The sequence below is a fragment of the Mauremys mutica genome, chromosome 25 (assembly GCF_020497125.1).
Source record: "Mauremys mutica isolate MM-2020 ecotype Southern chromosome 25, ASM2049712v1, whole genome shotgun sequence".
In the NCBI taxonomy this organism is placed as follows: domain Eukaryota; kingdom Metazoa; phylum Chordata; order Testudines; family Geoemydidae; genus Mauremys; species Mauremys mutica.
In genome coordinates, this window is record NC_059096.1 from 14,422,426 (window position 1) to 14,449,645 (window position 27,220).

General features: G+C 42.9%; 1 protein-coding gene across 4 annotated transcripts in view; it reads left to right on the forward strand.

Moving 5' to 3' along the window:
- MYO1D (myosin ID) overlaps positions 1 to 27,220 on the forward strand; it is a 392,910-nt gene that overhangs the window by 105,368 nt on the left and 260,322 nt on the right. For all 4 annotated transcript variants that reach the window (XM_044999484.1, XM_044999487.1, XM_044999485.1 and 1 more), the window contains exons 9-14: positions 874 to 1,019; positions 1,108 to 1,222; positions 2,906 to 3,076; positions 13,358 to 13,428; positions 14,711 to 14,785; positions 19,999 to 20,131. In XM_044999484.1, the coding sequence (XP_044855419.1) occupies positions 874 to 1,019; positions 1,108 to 1,222; positions 2,906 to 3,076; positions 13,358 to 13,428; positions 14,711 to 14,785; positions 19,999 to 20,131 (711 nt within the window). The remainder of the gene's footprint in view (positions 1 to 873; positions 1,020 to 1,107; positions 1,223 to 2,905; positions 3,077 to 13,357; positions 13,429 to 14,710; positions 14,786 to 19,998; positions 20,132 to 27,220) is intronic.

A 27,220-nucleotide genomic window follows, 5' to 3' on the forward strand; every position in this document is an offset into this window, starting at 1 on the left:
TCCCTCAGCCTCTCCTCATAAGTCATGTGCTTCAGCCCCCTAATCATTTTTGTTGCCCTCCGCTGGACTCTTTCCAATTTTTCCACATCCTTCTTGTAGTGTGTGGCCCAAAACTGGACACAGTACTCCAGACGAGGCCTCACCAATGTTGAATAGAGGGGAGTGATCACGTCCCTCGATCTGCTGGCAATGCCCCTACTTATACAGCCCAAAATGCCGTTAGCCTTCTTGGCAACAAGAGCACTCTGTTGACTCATATCCAGCTTCTTGTCCACTGTAACGCCTAATTCCTTTTCTGCAGAACTGCTCCCCAGCCATTTGGTCCCTAGTCTGTAGCAGTGCATGGGATTCTTTCATCCTAAGTGTAGGACTCTGCACTTGTCCTTGTTGAACCTCATCAGGTTTCTTTTGGCCCAATCCTCTAATGTATCTAAGTCCCTCTGTATCCTATCCCTACTCTCCAGTGTATCTGCCACTCCTCCCAGTTTAGTGTCATCTGCAAACTTGCTGAGAGTGCAGTCCACGCCATCTTCCAGATCATTAATGTGGAGATGATTAAGTTGTTGCAATGTTGACTATGACTACGAATGGGGAAAGTAGGTAGCAGAATTGGTAGAGCCGTTCAAGATTCTATTCTCATATAAATGAATTTAGAAAGAAATACAGCTATGTTATATGGAAAGAATAGAAGGTTTCTCAGATCAAGAAGTATGTTTAATTTTAGCAGGAGTTTTGCCAGTGAATATGGGTTTAATCTGAAAACCAGCTTGAACTAAACTACTACAGAAACTATTGTAGAGACTTGACTGAAATACTGCTAAATCAGTTATGAGAGAGATCAGAACTTATGCCTAATGTTTGTTATCTTTGTAGGCTATATATGAGCGCCTTTTCTGTTGGATTGTCACACATATCAATGACATCATTGAGGTGAAGAACTATGATACCACGATCCATGGGAAAAACACAGTCATTGGAGTCCTGGATATCTATGGCTTTGAGATCTTCGACAACAACAGGTAAGCTGCATTCTAGAGAAGGAAACTGATGCTTCATCTTGCCTCAAATGAAAAACTAATCAATTTTTTCTCAACTTTATTTTTGCAGTTTTGAACAGTTCTGCATTAATTACTGCAATGAAAAGCTGCAGCAGCTTTTTATTCAGCTAGTTCTAAAGCAAGAACAAGAGGAGTACCAGCGAGAGGGGATTCCCTGGAATCATGTGAGTGAATTGGCAATGGGGGTCTGGTTGAATCCAGTGAATCCAGCCTGGTCCTGAAGTTGCTTCTCATGTAAACTCCCATCAAAGTCAGTGGGAGCTCTGTATCCAGAGCAGATGCAGCACCGGGCTTGTTATCCATAAATCACTCTGGAAGAAGCAAACTGAAAATATATGACACTCTTTCTATACATTTTGTGGCCTCTTTCTGGTACCATTGTAAACTGGGTGATATGTATTTTATTTAGTTAAACAGGTGTTCAAGTAGAAAGATTTTTTGAAATTGATCCTTGCTAAGTGGTAGGATTTTGATTAGAAGATGCTGGTTCAGATTGTATAGACATTACAATTCTGATCCTCTACTATAGAAAATCAGTGGCAAAACTCGTTGGTGAAAAATCTGGCCTTATGATTGCATTGACCAGGCTTTATGAGCCAGTTATGAAAATGTAATGGAGAAATCTATTATAGGAATGCATTTCAGGGGAAGGGTAATTACACTTATTACCCACTTTCTTAATTTGTTGGAAAGCATTTGGCCTTTGTGTGCCTTCCAATATGACTGCAGCCTGCTAGTGTCCAGTAAAATTGCACAATGTCATATATACCACTACCTTGCTGTCACAACTTCCACTGCCATAAGTGTGTTCGTGAATGTCTCACTAAGGTGACTCTTGAAAGATACTGTAGTTGATTATGGGATCGGTGCAGTGGTAATCTGAAACATGTGAAAGGAGACCCTTCTCTGCTGTGCCTCTTAGTGCTGCAAATGTTTCTGCTATAGTTACCCACTTCTTGAAAAATAAAACTCTTCGGAGCTATATAGGAATGAAGAGGGCCAGCTATAGACATGCATATGGGGGTACCATGTGGATCATGTTAAAGCTGCCTAGCCAAATAGACATCAGGTGAGCCTCTTCCACTAGATTCTTTTGTTTTTAGATTTGAATGTTCGCGATGAAAGTAATGTTTACATAACTCCTGTGCCCTAAGAGGAAGAGCAGATACTGGGCCAGATTCTCCTCTGTTATGTTTGTCTTCCTACTGGAATCAATGGGGTTTCCACTGGGAACAAAGTTAAACTTACTTTTTAATGCTAATGCCTAGGGTTTGTTTGCTTGCTTTAGTAAAATCTAATCCTGATAGAACAACTTTGCTTTCAGTCACTAGACTCCAAGTAAGGGATGAAGTTTGGACATGAGTACTAAACACGTGTTACAAGTACACTTCTCTTAGAGTAGGAAGTCTGAATATATGATCTGCAGTCCAGCATATTTTCAGATTGTCTGTTTGGGAAGCAATAATTTTCATTAGAATTTCTATGTATATTTTATTTCCACTACCTCAGTGGATGTCAAATTATGGTCTGTGGAGTATCAGTGGACCACAGAATGGCATGTTTTGCAAAGCAAGCAGTGGGATATTTTGGGGACGTAGAGGCCTGGGAGAAAGAAATGCTCAAAGTGGTCTGTAGAATGAAACTGTTGAGCGCTGCACCACTGCATAATGAGCCTCGTACTTCACAGTTCAGTTTCTTTATTACAGTTAATAAAGCTGTATTGCACATAATTCTCCCTGTATGGTTACTGGTGTGTGCATAAGTGTGGGTACTGTTTGTTCATGCACTTCCTTCTCACTCAGTAGTGAGAGAAGACCTGCAAATACCTGTTGTTTTGTGTTCTGCAGATTGATTATTTCAACAACCAGATTATTGTGGATCTGGTGGAACAGCAGCACAAGGGGATCATTGCCATTCTGGATGATGCCTGCATGAATGTTGGAAAAGTCACCGATGAGATGTTCCTTGAGGCACTGAATAACAAACTGGGGAAACATGCTCATTTCTCCAGCAGAAAGGTAAACTGTTCATCTGTGTAATCAGAACCCACCTCTCTTCACATGCAGCACATGCTGTATCTTTCTAAATGGGATAAGGAAAAGGACTTACACAGTGACTTGAATAGAGGAAGGCCCTTTTCTAGAATAAAACTTAAATGTCTGGTGCACGTAGTATTTCTGTATTTATATGGCCAATCAAGTTCTCTAGTTTAGAATGAATGAATGAATGTTATAATGATTTGTATCCAGAAGAGGGAGCTAAAGTATGATCAATGCAGTAGATTTTATTTCAAGGGAAAAACAGGAAAGCATGAACTTGTCTTGACATATGATGTCATTTATATCCAATGGGTGCACAGTTCCAGTTCATGTGACTGTTCCCTACTCAACCAGCTTTAATATGCTGTGGCAGTGAAAATGGCTCACATTTCTGCTTTATTACAGCTATGTAATCTTCATCCTCAATGGCTACAAAAGGTGCTCATCTTAAATTGTACCCATAATCCTCCAGACCCTTTGATTTGCTTTGTTTTTGATATGACAGCCAATTAAAAAGATTTTGTCACTTGGTAGTATTTTAAAAACACGGGCTCTGGCCTGATCAATTTGAGAACCACTCACAATAATGTCCTTTAATTTACTGATGTCTTTTCATTGAGAAATAGTATTTGAAATCTGTTCATTAGAATACTGTCTTCACCACTGCACACATTTGTATATAAGGTAGGAATATCACCATAGCATACTTGTATAAGAAATGTGCTAGAGACTGTCTCCAGAGACTCTGAATTCAAACAGTAGAAAGAGCTGGATCTGTCTTGTTTTAGTGAAGAATGGAAATGGAAGTAAAATAAAAAGATTTTCATTCAGCTATGGCTTATTCTTAAGCACCCCTCACTTGGAGTATAACCTGTCAGCTAAACTGCCATACACAATTTTTTGGTAAACAGCGAACAATATTCTCACTGTCAGCACTAAGCTGTGGGATTGCTGTGCAGTTAAGGTAGGGGCATATGTAATGAATACTTCAAATCTTATGAATTTACTCAGTGAATTGAAGTGTTATGTCTGTCATGCATAATTGAGGCTAGTGAATTTGGATGCAAATTCTTTCCTTTGTTGTTAATAATGCTTTTGAATGGTGCCAGTCTCAGGGGCTTGGGGAATGAAGTCTTATATTTTCAGAACAGGTATAGCAAGGGCAGCAATAGTCCAGATTCCCAGTGCTACTCTGCCAATATACTTAAATCCAAGGGAAGGTCATTCTCCATGACCTGTTCGTTCCTAGGTCTCTTCTCTGCTGAGACCACCAGCAAGTGGCTATGTATGGAGATGAGAGCTGTGAGTATAATGTGCTGGTGTGAGGGGAAGTGAATTTGACAGTGAGTGAGGAACTATAAATGGGAAAGCCACAACTGACTGAACCACTGGCTTCAGGAGTTTCTTCTTTGTATAGGAAACATTCAGCAGTATGATGTAGTGCCAATACCAGTATTCCTCAGCAGAGAGGAAATTCTATATTAGCACAGACTGAAAGAGAAAACAAGGGATACAAAAATAAATGAGCACTTCTGCATGTGTAGCCAGTTATACTAATTACTGATGGAAAAACAATCATATCAGATAGTGTAAATCAATATTACCTTGAAGGTTTTGACCCATAAAATCCTCAGCATCTTGTTTCTTCTTCTGACCTCTTGCACCCTGCAAACAACATTCTTCTCACTAATACCTAAAATATCTTGTTTACTGGCTCTTGCTTCCTTCAGTTACCACCCAATAAAAGTCTGAGTTGTTTCCACCTTCATATTTTAAGTTACAAATAAAGACCTGGTTTCATTTTGCTTCCACCTTTTACTTGGCTTTGTGGACTGCAGTTAAAATACTGTGGTATCTGTCAGATAGTCTTAGCATATTCACTGTGTAAATTAAATATATTGAGGAAGATGTTCTTAAAGAGTTAAAATACATGTGCTGATATGCTCTGGGAATAGCTCCTGTTTTCCAGCCTCATGGTTAATGCTTCACTGCCTCCATCTACAGTATGTTGCACTCCACATCAGTGTAGATAAGCTCTCAGGGGCTGCTGTGCCCTAAATAGTCATGTCCTAGTTTATGTACTGCATAGCTAATCTATTGCTTTCTGCTTAGTTGTTCTGGTTATTCTGGTGAAACCTAGACAGACTATTGCCACAGTGTAAATCTTGTATTTATTCTAAATAGACAGCAAAAATGTATTATAGCTCACAACACCTGTGATGTAAGTAGCAAAGTATTATCAATGAGCAAGGGTTTGTCTTACATTCAGGTTTGTAATTGATTAATCTTGTGGGTGTAAGAGGGTCCGGTGCACTGATGGGTAACCATCAGTGAATTCCTAAATAAACTTTAAATGTTGGGAGCTTCTCAGAGGGCAGGTGAAGTGACTCACTAAAGGTCACAGTGAGTTGGTGGCAGAGGTGTTATAACAACTTAGTACCATGCTCACTCTTTGACCATGGTGCCTTTTATTCATTTCAGTTGTGGTTTGTGTTTAGAACTAGCAAGGTTTAGTATGCTCAGATGTAAACATTCCCTATTTACATCTATCAGCTAATATACTAAGGCAGTAAAACTTAAATACGTACACATGCCATTAATACATTCAGGAATACTTCTGCCATGAATCACTGAATGCAGTGATTCTCAGCACTAATATTAACAACACCTGACTATTGCCATAGTCCCATAGCTGATTTGGGATGAAATTTACTCATTTCATAAATCCCACATACATCGGTGTTGCTCTTGAACTCATGCTCATTAGAGTCTACATTGAGGAAAACTAAAGCCAAGGTTAGCATATGAAACAACATTCTCAGCGAACTGGTTACATCAGAATGTGGTGGAGAGCTGTCCATTCCATAATCAACAGCACTGGCACTTTGCTATTCCTTTGCTGTATATGCCTATGCAGTGTGGGCATGATTCCCTCACACAAAGAAACGAGACCCTGTACTTAATGCCGCCTGTTGCTATATTACAGGATACCTTAAGCCTACTTATGTGAACAGCTTCTACACCCTTGCAGGTATTGCTCCTCCTAATTGCATGTGCGTGGGTGTGGCAGAAAACAGTATGAGGACACAAGAAGAAGATCCCATAGTTAACCATCTGAGCAGTTTATGGTGCTACCACAATTATGCCAGTTCAAGGCTGTGACCTTCACATAGCTGATGTGTTTAGTTTCCTAGGAGGATGGGTGCCGTTTGACATCTGTCAAACCATGAAGTAGCATTAGCACTACTTGTCTGAGGGTATGTCTACATTACAAAATTATGTTGGCCTAAGTTACGTTGACGTACAGCCACCGCAGTAATTGCTTTTGCATGTCTACACTACGCTCCTTGTGCTGGTGGTGCGCATCCTCACCAGGAGCACTTGCACCGATTGAACTGTCAGTGTGGGGTATTGTGCAACGGCTTCTGAAAGGCAGCAACAATAAATCTCAGCAACAAGTGTCTATGCTGAAACTGCATCGACCTAAGCGCTACATCTCTCATGGAAGTGGATATAACTCAGCATAGGGGGCGAGTTACATCGGCATGAGCGATGTTTTAGTGTAGACACTTACAGAGTTAGGTCAAGGTAAGCTCATAGACTCATAGATTTTAAGGTCAGAAGGAACCATTATGATCATCTAGTCCAGGGGTAGGTAACCTATGGCACGTGTGCCAAAGTCGGCACGCGAGCTGATTTTCTGTGGCCTGGCCACCGGTCTGGGGAGATCTGCATTTTAATTTAATTTTAAATGAAGCTTCTTAAACATTTTAAAAAGCTTATTTACTTTACATACAACAACAGTTTAGTTATATATTATAGACTTATAGAAAGAGACCTTCTAAAAACATTAAAATGTATTACCAGCACGTGAAACCTTAAATTAGATTGAATAAATGAAGACTCGGCACACCACTTCTGAAAGGTTGCCGACCCCTGATCTAGTCTGACCTCCTGCACAATGCAGGCCACAGAATCTCACCCACCCACTCCTGTAACAAAACCCTAACCTATGTCTGAGTTATTGAAGTCCTCAAATTGTGGTTTGAAGACCTCAAGCTGCAGAGAATCCTCCAGCAAGTGACCCGTGCCCCATGCTGCAGAGGAAGGCGAAAAACCTCCAGGGCCTCTGCCAATCTGCCCTGGAGGAAAATTCCTTCCCGACCCCAAATATGGCGATCAGTTAAACCATGAGCATGTGGGCAAGACTCGCCAGCCAGTACCCAGGAAAGAATTCTCTGTAGTAACTCAGATCCCACCCCATCTAACATCCCATCACAGACCACTGGGCATACTTACCTGCAGATAATCAAAGATCAGTTGCCAAATTAATTGCCAAAATTAGGCTATCCCATCATACCATCCCCTCCATAAACTTATCAAGCTTAGTCTTGAAGCCAGTTATGTCTTTTTCCCCCACTACTCCCCTTGGAAGGCTGTTCCAGAACTTCACTCCTCTAATGGTTAGAAACCTTCGTCTAATTTCAAGTCTAAACTTCCTAGTGTCCAGTTTATATCCATTTGTTCTTGTGTCCACATTGGTACTAAGCTTAAATAATTCCTCTCCCTCCCTAATATTAATCCCTCTGATATATTTATAAAGAGCAATCATATCCCCCCTCAACCTTCTTTTGGTTAGGCTAAACAAGCCAAGCTCTTTCGGTCTCTTTTCATAAGACAGGTTTTCCATTCCTCGGATCATCCTAGTAGCCCGTCTCTGAACCTGTTCCAGTTTGAATTCATCCTTCTTAAACATGGGAGACCAGAACTGCACACAGTATTCCAGATGAGGTTTCACCAGTGCCTTGTATAACGGTACTAACACCTCCTTATCTTTGCTGGAAATACCTTGCCTGATGCATCCTAAAACTGCATTAGCTTTTTTAATGGCCATATCACATTGGCGGCTCATAGTCATCCTGTGATCAACCAATACTCCGAGGTCCTTCTCCTCCTCTGTTACTTCCAACTGATGCGTCCCCAATTTATAACTAAAATTCTTGTTATTAATCCCTAAATGCATGACCTTGCACTTTTCACTATTAAATTTCATCCTATTACTATTACTCCAGTTTACAAGGTCATCCAGATCTTCCTGTAGGATATCCCGGTCCTTCTCTCTGTTAGCAATACCTCCCAGCTTTGTGTCATCCGCAAACTTTTATTAGCACATTCCCACTTCTTGTGCCAAGGTCAGTAATAAAAAGATTAAATAAGATTGGTCCCAAAACTGATCCCTGAGGAACTCCACTAGTAACCTCCTTCCAGCCTGACAGTTCACCTTTCAGTACGACCCGTTGTAGTCTCCCCTTTAACCAGTTCTTTATCCACCTTTCAATTTTCATATTGATCCCCATCTTTTCCAATCTAACTAATAATTCCCCATGTGGAACAGTATCAAATGCCTTACTGAAATTGAGGTAAATTAGATCCACTGCGTTTCCTTTGTCTAAAAAATCTACAACCGCATCTGCTCCAACCCCTCAGACAGAGACCAACACCTACAAAATCTTCACCAAGAATTCTCAAAACTACGATACCCGCACGAGGAAATAAGGAAACAGATCAGCAGAGCCAGATGTGTACCCAGAAGCCTCCTACTGCAAGCCAAGCCCAGGAAAGAAACCAACAGAAAACTCCACTAGCCATCACATATAGTCCCCAGCTTAAACCACTCCAATGCATCATCAGGGATCTACAACCCATCCTGGACAATGATCCCTCACTTTCACAGACCTTAGGTGGCAGGCCAGTCCTCGCCCACAGACAACCCGCCAACCTGAAGCATATTCTCACCAGTAACTACACACCGCACCATAGTAACTCTAACTCAGGACCTAGTCCATGCAACAAACCTCGATGCCAACTCTGCCCACATATCTACACCAGCAACACCATCACAGGACCTAACCAGATCAGCCACACCATCACTGGTTCATTCACCTGCACATCCACCAATGTAATATACGCCATCATATGCCAGCAATGCCCCTCTGCTATGAACATTGGCCAAACTGGACAGTCCCTACGTAAAAGGATAAATGGACACAAATCAGATATTAGGAATGGCAATATACAAAAACCTGTAGGAGACACTTCAATCTCCCTGGACGCACAATAGCAGATTTAAAGGTAGCCATCCTGCAGCAAAAAAACTTCAGGACCAGACTTCAAAGAGAAACTGCTGAGCTTCAGTTCATCTGCAAATTTGACACCATCAGCTCCGGATTAAACAAAGACTGTGAATGGCTAGCCAACTACAAAAGCAGTTTCTCCTCCCTTGGTGTTCTCACCTCAACTGCTAGAAGAGGGCCTCATCTTCCCTGATTGAACTAACCTCGTTATCTCCAGCCTGATTCTTGCTTGCATATATATACCTGCCTCTGGAAATTTCCACTACATGCATCCGACGAAGTGGGTATTCACCCACGAAAGCTCATGCTCCAATACGTCTGTTAGTCTATAAAGTGCCACAGGACTCTTTGCTGCTTTTACAGATCCAGACTAACACGGCTACCCCTCTGATACTAAAAAATCTGTTACCTTCTCAAAGAAGGAGATCAGGTTGGTTTGCATCAACCTAACTCTGTAGTGTAGACCAGGTGTGAGAGAGGTAGCAGTTTACTTTTGGACTTGATATGTATTTTGAAGGCCAAATAGCCAGCAAAAAAGGATGACATGAACTGAGAGTGGTTTGAAAAAGAAGAAAACTTCTTTTCTTTTCTGCAATCACAAAATCATGGAATCTCAAGGCTGGAAGGGACCTTAGGAGGGATCTAGTCCAACCTCCTGCTCAAAGCAGGACCAATCCCCAACTAAATCATCCCAGCCAGGCCTTTGTCAAGCCTGACCTTTAGCAATTTTTAAGGAAGGAGATTCTACCACCTCCCTTGGTAACCCATTCCAGTGCCTCACCAGCCTCCTAGTGAAAAAGTTTTTCCTAATAGCCAACCTAAACCTCCCCCACTGCAACTCGAGACCATTACTCCTTGTTCTGTCATCTGGTATCACTGAGAACAGTCTAGATCCATCCTCTTTAGAACCCCCTTTCAGGTAGTTGAAAGCAGCTATCAAATCCCCCCTCATTCTTCCCTTCTGCAGACTAAACAATCCCAGTTTCCTCAGCCTCTCCTCATAAGTCATGTGTTCCAGCCCCCTAATCATTTTTGTTGCCCTCTGCTGGACTCTTTCCAATTTTTCCACATCCTTCTTGGGCACAGTACTCCAGATGAGGCCTCACCAATGTCGAATAGAGGGGAATGATCACGTCCCTCGATCTGCTGGCCATGCTCCTACTTATACAGCTCAAAATGCCGTTAGCCTTCTTGGCAACAAGGGCACACTGTCGACTCATATCCAGCTTCTCGTCCACTGTAACCCCTAGGTCCTTTTCTGCAGAACTGCTGCCTAGCCACTCGTCCCCAGCCTGTAGCAGTGCATAGGATTCTTCTGTCCTAAGTGCAGGACTCTGCTCTTGTCCTTGTTGAACCTCATCAGATTTTTTTTGTCCCAATCCTCTAATTTGTCTGGGTCTCTCTGTATCCTATCCCTACCCCCCAGCATATCTACCACTCCTCCCAGTTTAGTGTCCTCTACAAAGTTGCTGAGGGTGCAGTCCATGCCATTCTCTAGATCATTAATGAAGATACTGAACAAAACTGGCCCCAGGACCGACCCTTGGGGCACTCTCCTTGATACCGGCTGCCAACTAGACATAAAGCCATTGATCACTGCCCGTTGAGCCCAATGATCTAGCCAGCTTTCTATCCACTTTATAGTCCATTCATCCAGCCCATACTTCTTTAACTTGCCGGTAAGAATACTGTGGGAGACCATATCAAAAGCTTGGCGAAAGTCAAGGAATAACACGTCCACTGCTTTCCCCTCATCCACAGAGCCAGGTATCTTCTCATAGAAGGCAATTAGGTTAGTCAGGCATGACTTGCCCTTGGTGAATCCATGCTGACTGTTCCCGATCACTTTCCTCTCCTCTAAGTGCTTCAGAATTGATTCCTTGAGGACCTGCTTCATGATTTTTCAGGGATTGAGGTGAGGCTGACTGGCCTGTAGTTCCCCGGATCCTCCTCCTTCCCTTTTTTAAAAATGGGCACTACATTAGCTTTTTTCTAGTCATCCGGGACCTCCCCCAATCACCATGCGTTTTCAAAGATAATGGCCAATGGCTCTGCAATCTCATCCGCCAACTCCTTTAGCACCCTCGTATGCAGCGCATCTGGCCCCATGGACTTGTGCTTGTCCAGCTTTTCTAAATAGTCCTGAACCACTTCTTTCTCCATAGAAGGCTAGTCACTTCCACCTCCTCCCCATACTGTGAAATCCTATACTGTCAGTCATTTCTCAGGTTTTCTTGGCCAGACTTGGCTTTCTACATATTTCTGCTGGCAAGCACTATTAGATTGACAGGATGCAAAAAGCCAGGCTAGTGCTTCATAAAGAAATAGGGAGAAAAGATATAAAACCAAGTAAGAGTTTGAGCTGTACCTTATTAGGCCTTTCCATGAGAGACCGAACAAAACTGCCAAAAAGAACACCCTTAAAAATGAAGCCAGTGCACCATTTTAAAACGTGTAGTCAGATTGGATTATCCTTCATGTGTGCAGCGTAGCTACTGGATGGTCCAGCCTTGTGGTCTTGTGCTTGTAACTAATAAATAAATAAAATAATAAATACTAATTGGAGATATACCAATCTCCTAGAACTGGAAGGGACCGCGAAAGGTCATCGAGTCCAGCTCCCTGCTTTCACTAGCAGGACCAATTTTTGCCCCAGATCCCTAAGTGGCCTCCTCAAGGATTGAACTCACAACCCTGGGTTTAGCAGGCCAATGCTCAAACCACTGAGCTATCCCTGTGCAGTCACTTCCATTTCTTTGCTAGTTCCAGCTTTTTTAGGAAAACTTGGCTAAATTTTCTGCTAGTGACTCCTGTGTTGTGGGCTGTTTATATATCTTCTTTGCAGCACAATAGTCTAATAGCATATTAAGAGCGTTCTGTGGCAACAGGGATAGAGCAATAGCTTTGGCTGCTATTGAGCATCCTGGGGTTAATCACTAACGAGCAGAGCTGTGAAAGTTCTAGCTTGTGTGTTTATTGGCTGCCAGTTATTGGTGGGACCTCATCCTCAAAGGAAACCTGCACAACACTTTCAAAAGATGAGCCTGAGACATAACTTTGCTAGACACTGAAAATCATGGACTGAATAGACACTGGGTTTATGACTTAGTGGGGTTATAGATAACTGTAATAACAATCCCCCCAGTTGCTTTTTTCTCCCCTCCCTTCCTTTCCACCTATGACTGAAGGGGTGTTAATGGGCCACTTCACCTTGAACAGTCCCTTTAAATGTGTGTTAACTGCTTATGCTAAACAATCTGTTCCACCTTGTATTTAGCTGTGATGTTCTGGCCATGGCTACCCTTGCACTTCAAAGCGCTGCCGCGGCAGCGCTTTGAAGCGCTAAGTGTAGTCAAAGCGCCAGCACTGGGAGAGAGCTCTCCCAGTGCTGTCCGTACTCCACCTCCCAGTGGGGAATAACGTACAGCGCTGGGAGCCGCGCTCCCAGCGCTGGGAGCTTTGACCACACTGGCGCTTTGCAGTGCCGCAATTTGCAGCGCTGGAGAGGGTGTGTTTTCACACCCTGCTGCAGCGCTGCAAATTTGCAAGTGTAGCCATGAGTGTGTTTTCCAGACCTGAAGAAGAGCTCTGTGTAAGCTTGAAAGCTAGTCTTTCACCAACAGAAGTTAGTCCAATAAAAGATATTACATCACCCACCTTCTCTCTAAATATTGGGGGAACAGATTGACTGATGCTTTGTAAATACCTTATACTTCATTCAGTCATCTTGAGTTAGTGATACCATGTTATGTTGATTTGGAGGTGATTATGATGCCATGAAGGAATAAATAGGAGCAGATGGGGGAACACAAGGCAAAGTAGTTCTGTTTCCATGCACATATTCTTATTAATAAAAAAGGAACAGTTTTTGGAGGTGTCAGTGACTATTTAATTGAAAAAAATCTGGATCTTGAAACATGTTTTATTTTTATGTCCCTGTGTTTTATTTATCAAAAAACCCTGGATAAAGTACATGATGATTTGTCTGTAGAAAATAGAATAATTTTACAATTCCAGTTTGTTGTAATACAAGGTGAAATCTAAAAGCTGCTATGCCCTGAAATTTGTGGAATTTCAATGCTTACACTTAATGCCTTCCTTTTAATAAATGTGTGATTTATTTTAGGTTTGTGTGACAGACAAGATCCTGGAGTTTGATAGAGACTTTCGGATTAAGCACTACGCAGGAGATGTTATGTGAGTGTTTCCTTTGTGTATTAGAAGGTGCACCTTCTATTTGTTCTTGTCCAGCTTTAACCTACATTGTGTTCTCGTTTGTATGTGATAAATGCAACAGATTTAAAATAAAATTCAGTGTCACGCTTGTTCTTGCTACATGGTATACTGTTTTCTTGGAAGTTAGCGAATATGAAGGGTAGAGGAAGAAAAATGAAGTTTCCCAAGAGAAGCTTAGGTCTTGTCTACACATGAAAGTTGTACTGACCTAAGAAATCTGTTCAGTGCCATATCAATTTAGATTAAATTGAATTAAAATAGGGCACCCTTAAACTGAAACAAGAGTGTTCACACAAGGAGCGTGCATCAATCTAACTAAATCTCCTTAAGGGTTTTTCTAGACTTAACATTTTTTACCAAAGTAGCTATTTTAGAATAATTATTTTTGGATGTGTATTAAATTAAATTGGACAAAGGCACTCTTATTCCAGAATAAGAGTGGTGACATGGAAAGTTACTCCAGAATAACTATTCTGGCATATTTCTTGGTATAGATAAACCCTGAAAGAATCATTAAATCAGTCCAACTTTCTTTTATAGCCAATACCTGAAGCATGTTAATGATGGAACAACTGGGGACTTTTTATAAAGGTGACAAATCCAGGCTTTATGGAGTCCATTAAGTGAAGGTGGATTTCTTGTTGAGTCTCTGTTGCATATAGCGTTATTGATAGACACAGCTGACAGGGGTTGGTCCTGCTTTGAGCAGAGGGTTGGAGTAGATGACCTCCTTAGGTCTCTCCCAACCCTAAGCTTCTATGATTCTGAAACAGCCAAATTCCTCTGGTAGCTTAGGGAAAAAGAACAAGGTGATACCTCTGTGATTGAAACTTTTGCACTGCTAGTGGCTGAGAGCTTGCAAATCTAAGAGGACAGAAGTGAATTGTGAAAGCACCTGCAGACAGTACTAGAGCCCACAGTTTTTGTTTGAAATAATTCTTATTGTTTCTCATCTGCAGATTTAAAAGCGCATTCTCAAATTAGGGAAGCATTATTCCCATTTTAAAGAAGGAGAAACTTAGGCACATAAAAGAAGTGATTTTACCTAACAGGTTATACAGCAAGTTAGTGGCAGATCTGAGAATGAGCTTGTCCCTTGTCTCCCAGTCCCATCCATTGACCACATTTCTTCCCTTGTATGTGAGTCCATGTTGATGCACCTAGGCTTTGACTAACAAATACCCAGAAGCTGGCCGCAGGGATATTTGACCTCTGTGCAACTGACTGTTTTCCTTTTTCATAGATATTCAGTCACAGGATTTATTGACAAAAACAAGGACACTTTGTTCCAAGACTTCAAACGCCTAATGTATAACAGGTAGGAACAAAGGTTTGATCAGCAAACCTGCTTTGTGCACGAGTCTATATTATGCCAAAGGATTTTGTTATAGTCTAGTTCATAGGTTTTTAAGACTAGAAGGACATTTATGATCATCTAGTATGACATCATGAATACCCAGGCTAGAGAATTTCACCCAGTAACTTCTGCATAAAGCCCATAATTTTTGGATGAGCTAGAACATAACTTTTCTAGGATAACAGCCAATCATGATTTAAAGGTTTCAAGTGATTGCCAGGTAAACTGTTTCAGTGGTTAATTACCCTCCCTATAAACAAATTGCACCTCATTTCTAGTCTGAATTTGTCTAATTTCAGCATCTAACCGTTAGATCTTCTTATGCCTATGCCTGTTGGATTAAGGAGCCCTTTACAATAGAAAATCTTTCCCTCATGTAGACCCTGATCAAATGACCTCTTAACCATCTCTTGGATGAACTGTCTATATTGAGTTTCTTTAGTCTCTTGCTGTAAGGCAGGTTTTCTAGACCTCACGTCATTCTTGCAACTCTTTTCTGAACCCTTTCCAATTTGTGAGCATCCATTTTGAAGCGTGGGCACCAACCAAGTATGCCAGTAATGGTCTCACTCATGTTTTCTACAGCAGTAATAGCTCCTCCTTACTGTCAGTATCCCCTCTGCCTGTACATCAAAGGATCACATTAGCTACCTCAACTACCATGCTACAGTAGGAGTTCCTGTTCAGTTGATTATCCACCATGATTCTAAGCCCCTTCCAGAGTTGCTGTTTTCCAGGATCCAGTCCCCCAGCCTATCTATTCAGCTGTATTAAAATGCATGCTTGAACCCAACTTACCAGGTGATCCAGGTCACTCTGTACAGCAGACACGTTCTCATCCTTTACCATTTCTCCAGTATATGTGTCCTTTGCTAACGTGCCAGAAATGATTTAATATTTTCTTTTGAATCACTGATAAATATTGAATAGCATTTAGCCAAAAACAGACCCTGGTGGGACTCTACTGGAAGCAGCCCCATTGATGAAGGATTCCACATTTATAATTTTTCTGGCATCTGCCAGTTAGTTTTATTTAATTAAATGTGCTACATTGATTCTGTATAATGTCAGTTTTTAATCAGAATGTCATATATATGTCAACACAGTTACCTTAGTCAGCCAAGCTTATAATCTTATCAAACCATGGTACCAAGTTAGTTTCACAAGACCTGTTTTCCATAAAACCATGTTGATGTGCATCAGTTATGCTGCCATTCTTTACTGAGTGCATCCCATATCATTTGCCTTCCCGTGATTTTGCCCGTAGTTGAAGTCAGGCTAACCAACCTGTGGTTACCTGGGTCATCCCATTTGCCTGTTTTAAATACTGATACGTTAGCTTTTTTCCAGTCCCCTGCAACTTCCCCAATATTTCAAGATTCGTCAAATAACAAAAGTTGCTCAGAGAGCTCGTCTGCCAATTTCTTAAAGATGTGTGGAACAATATTGTCAGACATATAGATGAACATAATCTGTTGAGGAAGAATCAACATGGTTTTAGTAAAGGGAAATCATGCCTCATCAATCTACTAGAATTCTTTGAGGGGGTCAACAAGCATGTGGACCAAGGGAATCCAGTGGATATAGTGTACTTAGATTTTCAGAAAGCCTTTGACAAGGTCCCTCACCAACGGCTCTTATACAAAGTAAGCTGCCACAGGATAAGAGGGAAGGTTCTCTCATGGATTGGTAACTGGTTAAAAGATAGGAAACAAAGGGTAGGAATAAATGGTCAGTTTTCAGAATGGAGAGAGGTAAATAGTGGTGTCCCCCAGGGGTCTGTTCTGGGACCAGTCCTATTTAACATATTCATAAATGATCTGGAAAAAGGGGTAAACAGTGAGGTGGCAAAATTTTCAGATGATACAAAATTACTAAAGATAGTTAAGACCCAGGCAGACTGTGAAGAGCTACAAAAGGATCTCTCAAAACTGGGTGACTGGGCAACAAAATGGCAGATGGAATTTAATGCATATAAAATGATGAGGTCTAAATTAGCTGTGACCACTCAAGATGGAGATCTTGGAGTCATTGTGGATAGATCTCTGAAAACATCCACTCAATGCACAGCAGCAGTCAAAAAAGCGAACAGAATGCTGGGAATAATTAAGAAAGGGATAAATAATAGGACAGAAAATATCATGTTGCATCTATATAAATCCATGGTACGCCCACATCTTGAATACTGTGTGCTGATGTGGTTGCCCCATCTCAAAAAAGATATATTGGAGTTTGAAAAGATTCAGAAAAGGGCAACAAAAATGATTAAGGGTATGGAACGGCTTCTGTATAAGGAGAGATTAATAAGACTGGGACTTGTCAGCTTGGAAAAGAGACAAGTAAGAGGAGATATGACTGAGGTCTATAAAATCATGACTGGTGTAGAGAGAGTAGATAAGGAAGTGTTGTTTACTACTTCTCATAACACAAGAACTAGAGGTCACCAATGAAATTAATAGGCAGCAGGTTTAAAACAAAAGGAAGTATTTCTTCACACAATGCACAGTCAACCTGTGGAACTCCTTGCCAGAGGATGTTGCCAAGACCATAACGGGGTTCAAAAAAGAACTAGATAAATTCATGGAGGATTGGTCCATCAGTGGCAATTAACCAGGATGGGCAGGAATGGTGTCCCTAGCCTCTGTTTGCCAGAAGCTGGGAATGGGCGACAGGGGACGGATCACTTGATGATTACCCGTTCTGTTCATTCCCTCTGGGGCACCTGGCATTGGCCTCTGTTGGAAGACAGGATATTGGGCTAGATGGACCTTTGATCTGACCCAGTAGGGCCATACTTATGTTCTAAGCTATCAGGTCTTGCAGATTTAAAATATTTAATTTTTGTAGATGCTATAAATTAATGGAGATACCCTATTTCCTAGAACTGGGAGGGACCTTGAAAGGTCATTGAGTCCAGCCCCCAGCCTTCACTAGCAGGACCAAGTACTGATTTTTGCCCCAGATCTCTAAGTGGCCCCCTCAAGGATTGAACTCACAACCCTGGGTTTAGCAGACCAATGCTCAAACCACTGAGCTGTCCCCCCTGTTTTAACACCCTCCTTATTTACTATTAGAATAGAAAGCATTTCATTATCACTGTAAGACGTGACTCCACCTTCTAGCTTCTTTCCAAACACAGGACAGACATATTAATGAGCACTTCTGTTTTTTCTACCTCGTTATTAACAACTGCATCATTCTTATCTAATAATGGACCTATACTACTGCTTGGATTTTTTTTGTTCCTGATTTTTTAAATATAATTTCTTACTGTCCTTGGCCCTGGTAGCCACAGATTTTTTTCATTGGTACCTTTTCTTCCTTTATTAATTCTCTGCATTTTATAATTAATTATTTATAGTCATTGCTCTCAACTTCTCCTTTTCTGATTTTATGAGTATTTTAATAGGATTTTTTAACTGAAGAAGCCTTTCATGTCTGGAATTGAGTGTTTTCAGCACCTAAGTCAGCAGTTGTCTAAGAATACTTTATTTTTGCTCAACTGTTTTTTTGTTTTTCTACCCAGTTTTTCTTGTTTTCAAGCTTTGAGAGATTGGCCCTTTTTATAGTGTCAAATATATATCACTGGTTTGGGCTGTATTCTGTTGGCACATGAATGTAACCAATCATTCCATATAAGCAACAACTAATTTTTACTTAACAGTCATCTTTATCCATCAGAAAGAGGTTATAATATAGATGGGTGTAATACTACTTGTGCTAGAAAATTATCTATAATTCTTAAAAACTCCTTTACTAGTGGCAGCATGAGACCTGCAGCATGTGTTCCTCTGACTGAAATCCCTCAGGATAATGCTGCTTTTCTTTCTACACATTATAGATGTATATTTTAAGGAATTGTTCATCCTGTTCTCTGTCCTATTCATCTATTATAGACCCCAGACCAATACTCCATGTTGTGACTTATGAGTTGATACTGTACATTGATTCATAAGCATTCTAGGTCTCTCACTTCTGAAGTGTCTTTCTCTGAAGATAGTAAGGGCATCCCTTTTCTGCCCACTCTGTTCTTCACAAATAGGTTGTATATAATGATTTTTAACTTGCTGATCATGTGACTCCTCTGACATTTCAGTAATACCAATTGTCAATTTTTTCCCATAAACAAGCATTTCTAATTTCTCATAGCATCAATATATAGGCGGTTAAAGAATTGTTTTCTCTTTGCGTCCCTTAGCTTCTTGATTCTTTATATTCATGATATCTTGAGTATGACTTGTTTATATTTGTAATAGTTACTCTTTAATAGCTTCTCCTTTTGTTGCTAGTTTAACGCCCAGCCAACTAGTCAAGCTAATCTGTCACCAGGAGCGTTGCTTCTCCTGCTGCTGAGGTGGAGACTTTCCAAACTGAACAACCTCATCTCCCCAAAGAAGGGGGCCCAATGTTCCACCAACCCAAACTCTCTACTTTATTCCACTTACGCAGCAGCAGTTTACATCCATTATCTTCTGTTTATCTTGTCTTCCTTGTGAGGCAGAAAAGATCTCTCCAAGACAACCACCTGTACTTTCCTCTCCCACAGCTCCCTTCTGTAGTGCCCCCGATGGATCAGCTATGGATCAGTCTTATTAAAGGCATGAATTAAACTGTGACTTTCTTTGTACCCTGTATTTCTGATAGAGTAATGTAGGTTAAAGTTTAAAATAGGTTTGGATTGGTTTTGGCTTTATTTTTAATAAAAGTATCACTTGTGCAGGATATATTAGTTTGGAATAAAATACTATGCATCTTAAAGGGAGGGGTGGATTATGTGGTGTTTCATATTAATTTCTTAGGCTACTGATCTTAATTTTGGGCCCTCTTTTATGCACATATTTATGCTGGCTAGACTAATGACTATAAAGAGGAAATCTCCCAAAACCACTGTCCCTTCTATCATTATCTAGCTAGGAGAATGTGTGCTTGCCATACTACCAGTGTATTCAGTAATAACCTTGTACCATAAGTTAATTAACTAATAAACAGTAGAGTTTTGTAGCACCAAACTGATGTATTGGCTTAGCCAATCTGTCAGAAGAACTGGGATCGCTATCAGTCTCTGACCCAGAAATTGTCTAATTTAGAGCACAGTAAAATTAGTTACTGCCACTGACACCTTGTTCAAATCTTCGTAAGTAAACAAACTGCTTCCTCTAACTCTGGCCTTGTAGCTCCAATCCTGTGTTGAAGATGATGTGGCCTGAAGGTAAATTGAGTATCACAGAAGTGACCAAGCGACCCTTGACTGCTGCTACCCTTTTTAAGAACTCCATGATTGCACTAGTAGACAACCTGGCATCTAAGGTAATGATCTGACTGTCTCAAAATCAGTTCTGACTTTGGATTATAGAGATGTGTGGATCCTCTCTGGAGTGTGTCTATGCACTTCCTGGTTTAGAGTTCCAAGTTTATCTGCCATTATTTTTGCCTCCAGTTGAAGTCCCGTTATTGAGGACACCAGTCATAAGTAGTTCTTATTACACTAAGCAAATACTCCTTACCTTTAGCAAAGCTCTTGACGTTTGTGGAGTGTAATGCTGAGACGTATCCTCTTTTTTTAATTTGTCTTTCAATACAAGGCGTGACTTGTGTGGAAGCAAAGTGGGAAAAGGGGAGGTGATTCTTACTCAGGGCCGGCTCCAGCGTTTTTGCTGCCCCAAACGGCAAAAAGAAAAAAAACTGTGACTGGCGGCGGTTCTTCCGTGGCAATTCGGCGGCAGGTCCTTCCCTCCGAGAGGGACCCGCCACCAAAGAGCCGGACGTGCCGCCCCCCTTTCAGGGGCCGCCCCAGGCACCTGCTTGCTGTGTTGGTGCCTGGAGCCAGCCCAGTTCTTACGTGAAATGTATGTGGCTTGGAAAATGCAGCCCTAGGTAGAGACATTTAGGGCTAGTGGCGGAAGTCAGAATGAGGACACTGCAGTGCAGCACACTTGAGCAGCAGGATAATGTTGAGTTGTGTGGTTAAGAGAGCATTTAGAATTTATAGGTGTCTGGCAATTATTGATACCAGATTTATGGTATATTGATAGGAATAGTGAAGGGTGACTGTTCTCAAATAAGGGGACACGTGACCTTGGAAGCTGCTAAAATATATTAACACACTTAGAATAATGGAAGATGGAGTCGAACTTTTAGGTTATCCTTTGAAATCCATCCCAAGTCAAAATTCATTAGCCTTTGAAGGCTAAAGTATAGTGTCCAGAATTGGACACAGTACTCAGCCGAGGCCTCACCAGTACTGAATAGAGCAGTTACCGCCTATGTCTTATGTATGACACTCCTGTTAATACACCCCAGAATATTACCCTTTTTTTCAACTGCATCACATGGTTCACTCATATTCAATTTGTGATCCACTATAACCCCCAGATCCTTTTCAGCAGTACTTCTGAGTATCTCGTTGTTATTCCCATTTTGTAGTTATGCATTTGACTTTTCCTTCCTAAGCGAAGTACTTTGCACTTTATTGAATTTCATCGTGTTGCATTCAGACCAATTCTCTAATTTGTCAAGGTTGTTTTGAATTCTAATCCTGTCCTCCAAAGTGCTTACAACCCCTCCCAGCTTGTTGGCTGCAAATTTTATAAGCACACTCTCCACTCCATTATCCAGGTCATTAATTAAAATATTGAATAATACTGGACCCAGGACTGCCCTCCATGGGACACCACTAGATACCCTTTCCTGGTTTGACAGAGAAACATTGATAACTACTCTTTGAGGCCTTGTCTACACTACAAGACTATTTTGAATCAACTTAGTTCGAATTTGTGGATTCGAACTTATGAAGTCGAATTTGTGTATCCATACTAAATACACTAATTCGAATTTCTGAGTCCACATTCACGGGGCCAGCGTCGACTTTGGAAGCGGTGCACTGTGGGAAGCTATCCCACAGTTCCCGCAGTCCCCGCTGCCCATTGGAATGCTGGGTAGAGCCCCCAATGCCTGCTGGGGGGAGAAATGTGTCGAGGGTGGTTTTGGGTAAATGTCGTCATTGAACCGTCAATCACAACCTCCCTCCCTCCCTCCTTGAAAGCGCCTGCGGGCAATCTGTTCTTGCACTTTTCTGGTCAGTGACAGCGCGGACGCCACAGCACTGCAAGCACGGAGCCCGCTGCGATCATCGCCGTTTTCTCCTCCTCGCACTTTATCGTCCACCTCTTCCACAGTCAGCTGATGAGAAATTGGGCTACTTTTCAATGGTGCTGCAAGCACTGGGGGACCATAGGGGACGTTTTACAAACATCAACGTCGGGTGGCCGGGCAAGGTTCATGATGCGTGTGTTTTCAGGAACTGTGAGCTGCTCAGACGCCTGCAGGAAGGTAGTTTCTTCCCGGACCACGAAATAACTGTTGTGGATGTGCAGATGCCTATAGTCATCCTCGGGGACCCAGCCTGCCCGCTAATGCACTTGCTCATGAAGCCCTATACAGGCGCCTGGGACAGCGACAAGGAACTCTTCAAATACCAGCGAGCAGCGAGCAGCGTGACCTGTGACTGTTCAGTTTCTTTACAGAGAAGCTGAACCTGCCCCTGTTTCTTTACCCAGTTACTGTTGACTCTCCTCTTCGGTTACATACCCCGTTCACCCCGTTACCCCCACTTCCAGCACATGTGTAAAAATAAAATACATGTCCCATTATTACTTAACAAAGGTTTCTTTATTCATGACTTTTCGTGAAAGGGTTGAAACTGGGACGCAGACTGTGCTGGGTAAGGTGTGCGGTGATGTAAAGACCGCCTCTAAACTCAAGGAATGACAGGCTCCTGCTCCTAGGGCGGTCCGCAGTGCCGGAATGCTTCTTTCAACGGAGCCTGCCATCCCTCTTTATGTAATTCTGTGTGCGGGCGGATATGTGACCTTGTGGTGGAGGAGGACGGATACAGATTCCTCAGCTGCGTGACTCAGCGGTCCAGGACAAGGACCGCTGTATAAGATCTGTAACCGCCCTCCCCCGCTGCAAAGTCACATCTCCCCCGCCCACACAGATCCTGGAAACCACCTCCCATACCGACCAGGGTGCCTACTGACTGCACCGTGTGTGTGACCCGCTGCTGATCCTGCCCCCGTGTCTGTACCCTGGGAAAGGTGACTGTCCTATGCAATTAACCACCCCCTTCCCCACGCCCCCCATTCAAACACAGTCTTCTTTGAAAAAACATAACGGAAACAGTAATTAACAGCAAAGCATTTTTATTAATTAAGTAGACAGTTAGGGGATGGGACTGGGATTGGGACTACTGTGAGTCTGGAAGTGAAGGACTTCGGCAAATGTAGGGTATGAGAGCTTTTGGGTACTTGAGCACTGTGCTGTGGTGCAGTGACAGTATTCACGTCCCCGGCCGCCCCTCCTCCTGATTATTTTCGGTGAGGGGGGTATGGGACTTTGTGGCAGGGGAGTGCGGTTGCAGATACACTGCAGGGTGTCTCTGTCCTCCTGCGGTCCTGCAGAACATCCACAAGGCGCCTGAGCGTGTCCGTTTGCTCCCTTACTAGTCCAAGCAGCGTTTCATTCGCCTGCTTGTCTTCCTCACGCCACCTCTCCTCCCGTTCGCTGTGTGAGCGCTGGCACAGAGAGACGGTCTCCCTCCACTGGCTCTGCTGGTCCGCCTCTGCTAGGTAGCAGCCCATACGTTCCTCGAACATCTTGTCCCTTGTCTTTTTCTTTCGCCGCCTAATCTTTGCCAGCCTCTGCGAGGGGGATGCTGTGGCAGGTCTGGAGACAGTGGAAGCTGTGAGATGGGAAACAGGGAGTGAATTCCTTGCAAAGATACATTTTTGCGAACAATTAACTGAGTCTAGGCTGTCTCTGTGAATTCTGGGTTGAGACCCCTGTGCCTGCTGGGGCACAAATCATTTTCGCGGTGGATTCTGGGTAAATGTCGCCAGTCATTCCTTCCTCCGGGAAAGCAACGGCAGACAATCATTTCAAGCCCGTTTTCCCAGAATTGCCCTGGCATACGCCATAGTGTGGCAACCATGGACACTGTTTTGCCTTTTGTGTATGTCACCGTATGTGTACTAGATGCCGCTGACAGAGGCGGGCCAGCAGCGCTACACAGCAGCATGCTTTTGCTTTTGCATGACAGCAGAGATGGTTACCAGCCATATTGTACCATCTACCATACCATAAATTGGTAATAAGATGGTAATAAGATGGGCATGGTTACCTGTCCTTTTGCACTGCCCCATTTGGTGCTGTCATAAGTGCCCCTGGCCGAGCAGCCAGGGGCGCAAAAGCAAAAATTGGGAATGACTCCCTGAGTCAATCCCTCCTTTTTGGTATCTAAAAATAGAATCAGTCCTGCCTAGATTATGGGCAAGTGTACTAGAGAACCACTGTATCATAGAACCAGAGAGCACAGCTGCTCTGTGTCCGATCCTGCATAAATTATGACCTGTATGCTATTCACAGGGGGTGCTCCTGCAACAACACCACCTGTTCATTCCGTTCTTACCCCAGCCTTCCTGGGCTACCATACCATTGTCCCCCCACTTGTGTGATGAAGTAATAAAGAATGCAGGAATAAGACACAGTGACTTGTTTGTGAGAAATGAGTGGAAGGAAGCCTCCAGCTGCAATGATAGTCCAGGCAGGACATTAATTACTGTGGATGAAGGAGCCCATCATCCCTCTGCTAGTCCAGGGGCAATTCAATCTTTTCTTTACACAGGAAGGGTGGGGGCTGATGGAGCTCAGCCCCCTGTTGCAATGATGAGGACGGTTACCAGCCATACTGCACCATCTACCATGAAAAATTAGGGCCAGGCGCCCTTGATCGACCTCACAGATGCTAGTACGCATGGTTACCAGTCCTTTTTTACTGCCTCATGTGCCAATAGGCTGATGATGAGGACGGATACCAGTCTTTTTGTACCATCAGCCATCCATAGCGTGGGGGGAGCAAGGATGTTGGTGTTGAGTGCTGCACCATCGCGTCTATCTGCAGCATTCAGTAAAGATAGGGTGACATGTAAAAGAGTCAACAGAGGATTGTTTTCACTTCTGGTGGTGGGTGGGGTGTGTGCGCAAATTGCCGAACTATGCCCTGACCCACCGCAGACACTGTGTTTGACCCTAGAAGCATTTGGAGCTCATCCAAGAATGCAAATACTTTTCGGAGACAGCAGGAACTGTGGGATACCTTGCGTCCTCATTCCCCCCTCCCTCCATGAGCGTCCATTATATTCTTTGGCTTTCCGTTACGCTCGTCACGCAGCTGCGTGCTGAGTCTGTGCTATGCCGTCTGTCCGTAGATTTTTTAAAAATACTTTGGACCAGGCGTAAAATTACAGTAATTACCCTAATTAGATGCAGGAGTCTCCGAGCGAGATCACCCTGAGGATGGTCACTGAAGGAGATAGAGAGCGCATGCTGCGTGAAAGCTAGCACGAACCAGGGCCCGATGCAGCCGTGCTCGGGGAAGCAGTGCTCCCTGAGTACCTCATGAAAGCCTTGCGCGGAAAAGTGTGCTACCACGGAGCACCCAATAAGGCAGCTCTCCCCAGGAACCTCCTGCTGATGCTTTTCGATTAACGCAAGGAGAGCTTCGTGGAGATCTCCAAGGATGATTTCTGTTCTATCACCATATATAGAGAGACCTCCTTTTCACACACTTAAGATTCCTGTTATATTAAGAATAAAAGTTAACATGGTTAAAGCACTTACCGACTGCTCCTTCCCCTGATTCAGGATCCGGGTTCATGGCCGGGGAGGGTTGGTAGGGGATCTCCGTGACGGTGATGAATAGATCCTGGCTGTCGGGGAAACCAGCGTTGTAAGCGCTCTCGCCTGCCTCGTCCTCCACAAACCCTTCCTCATCTTCCCCGTCCGCGAACATCGCCGAGGAACTGTCCGTCGACACTGTCCCATCATCAGAGTCCATGCTCACTGGTGGGGCAGTGGTGGCAGGCTCCGTAGCGTCCGTTTGCCGCTTTGATTTTTTGGTAGCCTTGTCTGGGGTCCTTTATTTTCACGCGGCACTGCGTTGCATCCCGGCTGTATCCTCTGTCTGTATCATAGCTTTGGAGACCTTCTCGTAGGTCTTTGCATTCCGTGTTTTGGAGCGCAGCTCCGAAAGCACAGACTCCTCGCCCCACACACCGATCAGATCGAAGAGTTCCCAGTCAGTCTATGCTGGGTCCCTCTTTCTATTCACAGATAACATGAACTCCTCTGATGGAGAGCGCTGCTTCGTTGCAGGTGCTGCGGAGCTCGCCCCGATGTCCAGCCAGGATGTCAGATTCAAAGTGCCCAGACAGGAAAATGAATTCAAATTTTCGCGGGTCATTTCCTGTGTGGCTGGTCAAAGAATCCAAGTTCCGACTGCTGTCCAGAGCGTCAACAGAGTGGTGCACTGTGGGATAGCTCCCGGAGCTACTAAGTTCGATTTGCATCCACACCTAGCCTAATTCGAGCTAGCCATGTCGAATTTAGCGTTACTCCACCTGTCGGGGTGGAGTACCGAATTCGAACTAAAGAGCCCTCTAGTTCGAATTAAATGGCTTCCTGGTGTGGACGGTTGAGCGGTTAGTTCGAATTAACGCTGCTAAATTCGAATTAAAGTCCTAGTGTAGACCAGGCCCGAGTGTGGATTTTCAACCAGCTATAATTTATAGTAATGTCATCAGACCACATTTCACTTGTTTGTTTGAGAATGTTGTGGGCCTTACTAAAATGAGGTTTGCAAACCTTTCCTTTTAATCCTACTAAGATCATATTAGGCTAGTTTTTAGGAGTGTCTCTGTGGCTTTATTAGCCTTTGAAACACATAATAGCCCCACTCCCCACCAATAAAAATGATTAGTTACACAACTAGAACGCAACAATTAAAATACAATTCCTTAACAAGTCAGTTTGAGAACTGTAAAGTACCTATGAGTCTGACCCTCAGGAACCTATTAACAGTCCAAATTGCTGCTGCAAGGGTTTATTCCATCACTCTAGGCCTTCCTCATTATGGAAAAGGCTGGTCATATAACTTAGCAGGGTCAAGATAGTCTTTGCTCCATGTTGCACTGCAAGCAGCCCTCCTGGGACTGACTAATGGTTTTCAGTTGTATCGCCTACTTGCATTTATTTGCGGCACTATATTTCAGTTTAAAATTTTTTTTGGCTTCTCTATTTACCTTTGCTTGGTGAAGACTTAAACTGAAAGAATTACAGAATACAATACCATATGTAAGTGCTGTTGTACTATACCTTAATTAAATATTCAAGAATCTTTGTTCCAGACCTTTCTTTTTAAACAGCTTTGGATTCTATATTGTACCTGTCTTGTGCAAGCATTAACCTTGTTTGTTTGCAAGGAGTAGCCTGTGTACATTTATTAGTCCCAAGTGGATTTGTGTGGAGAGCTTTGCATAGATTTAGCTGAGTCATCTAAGG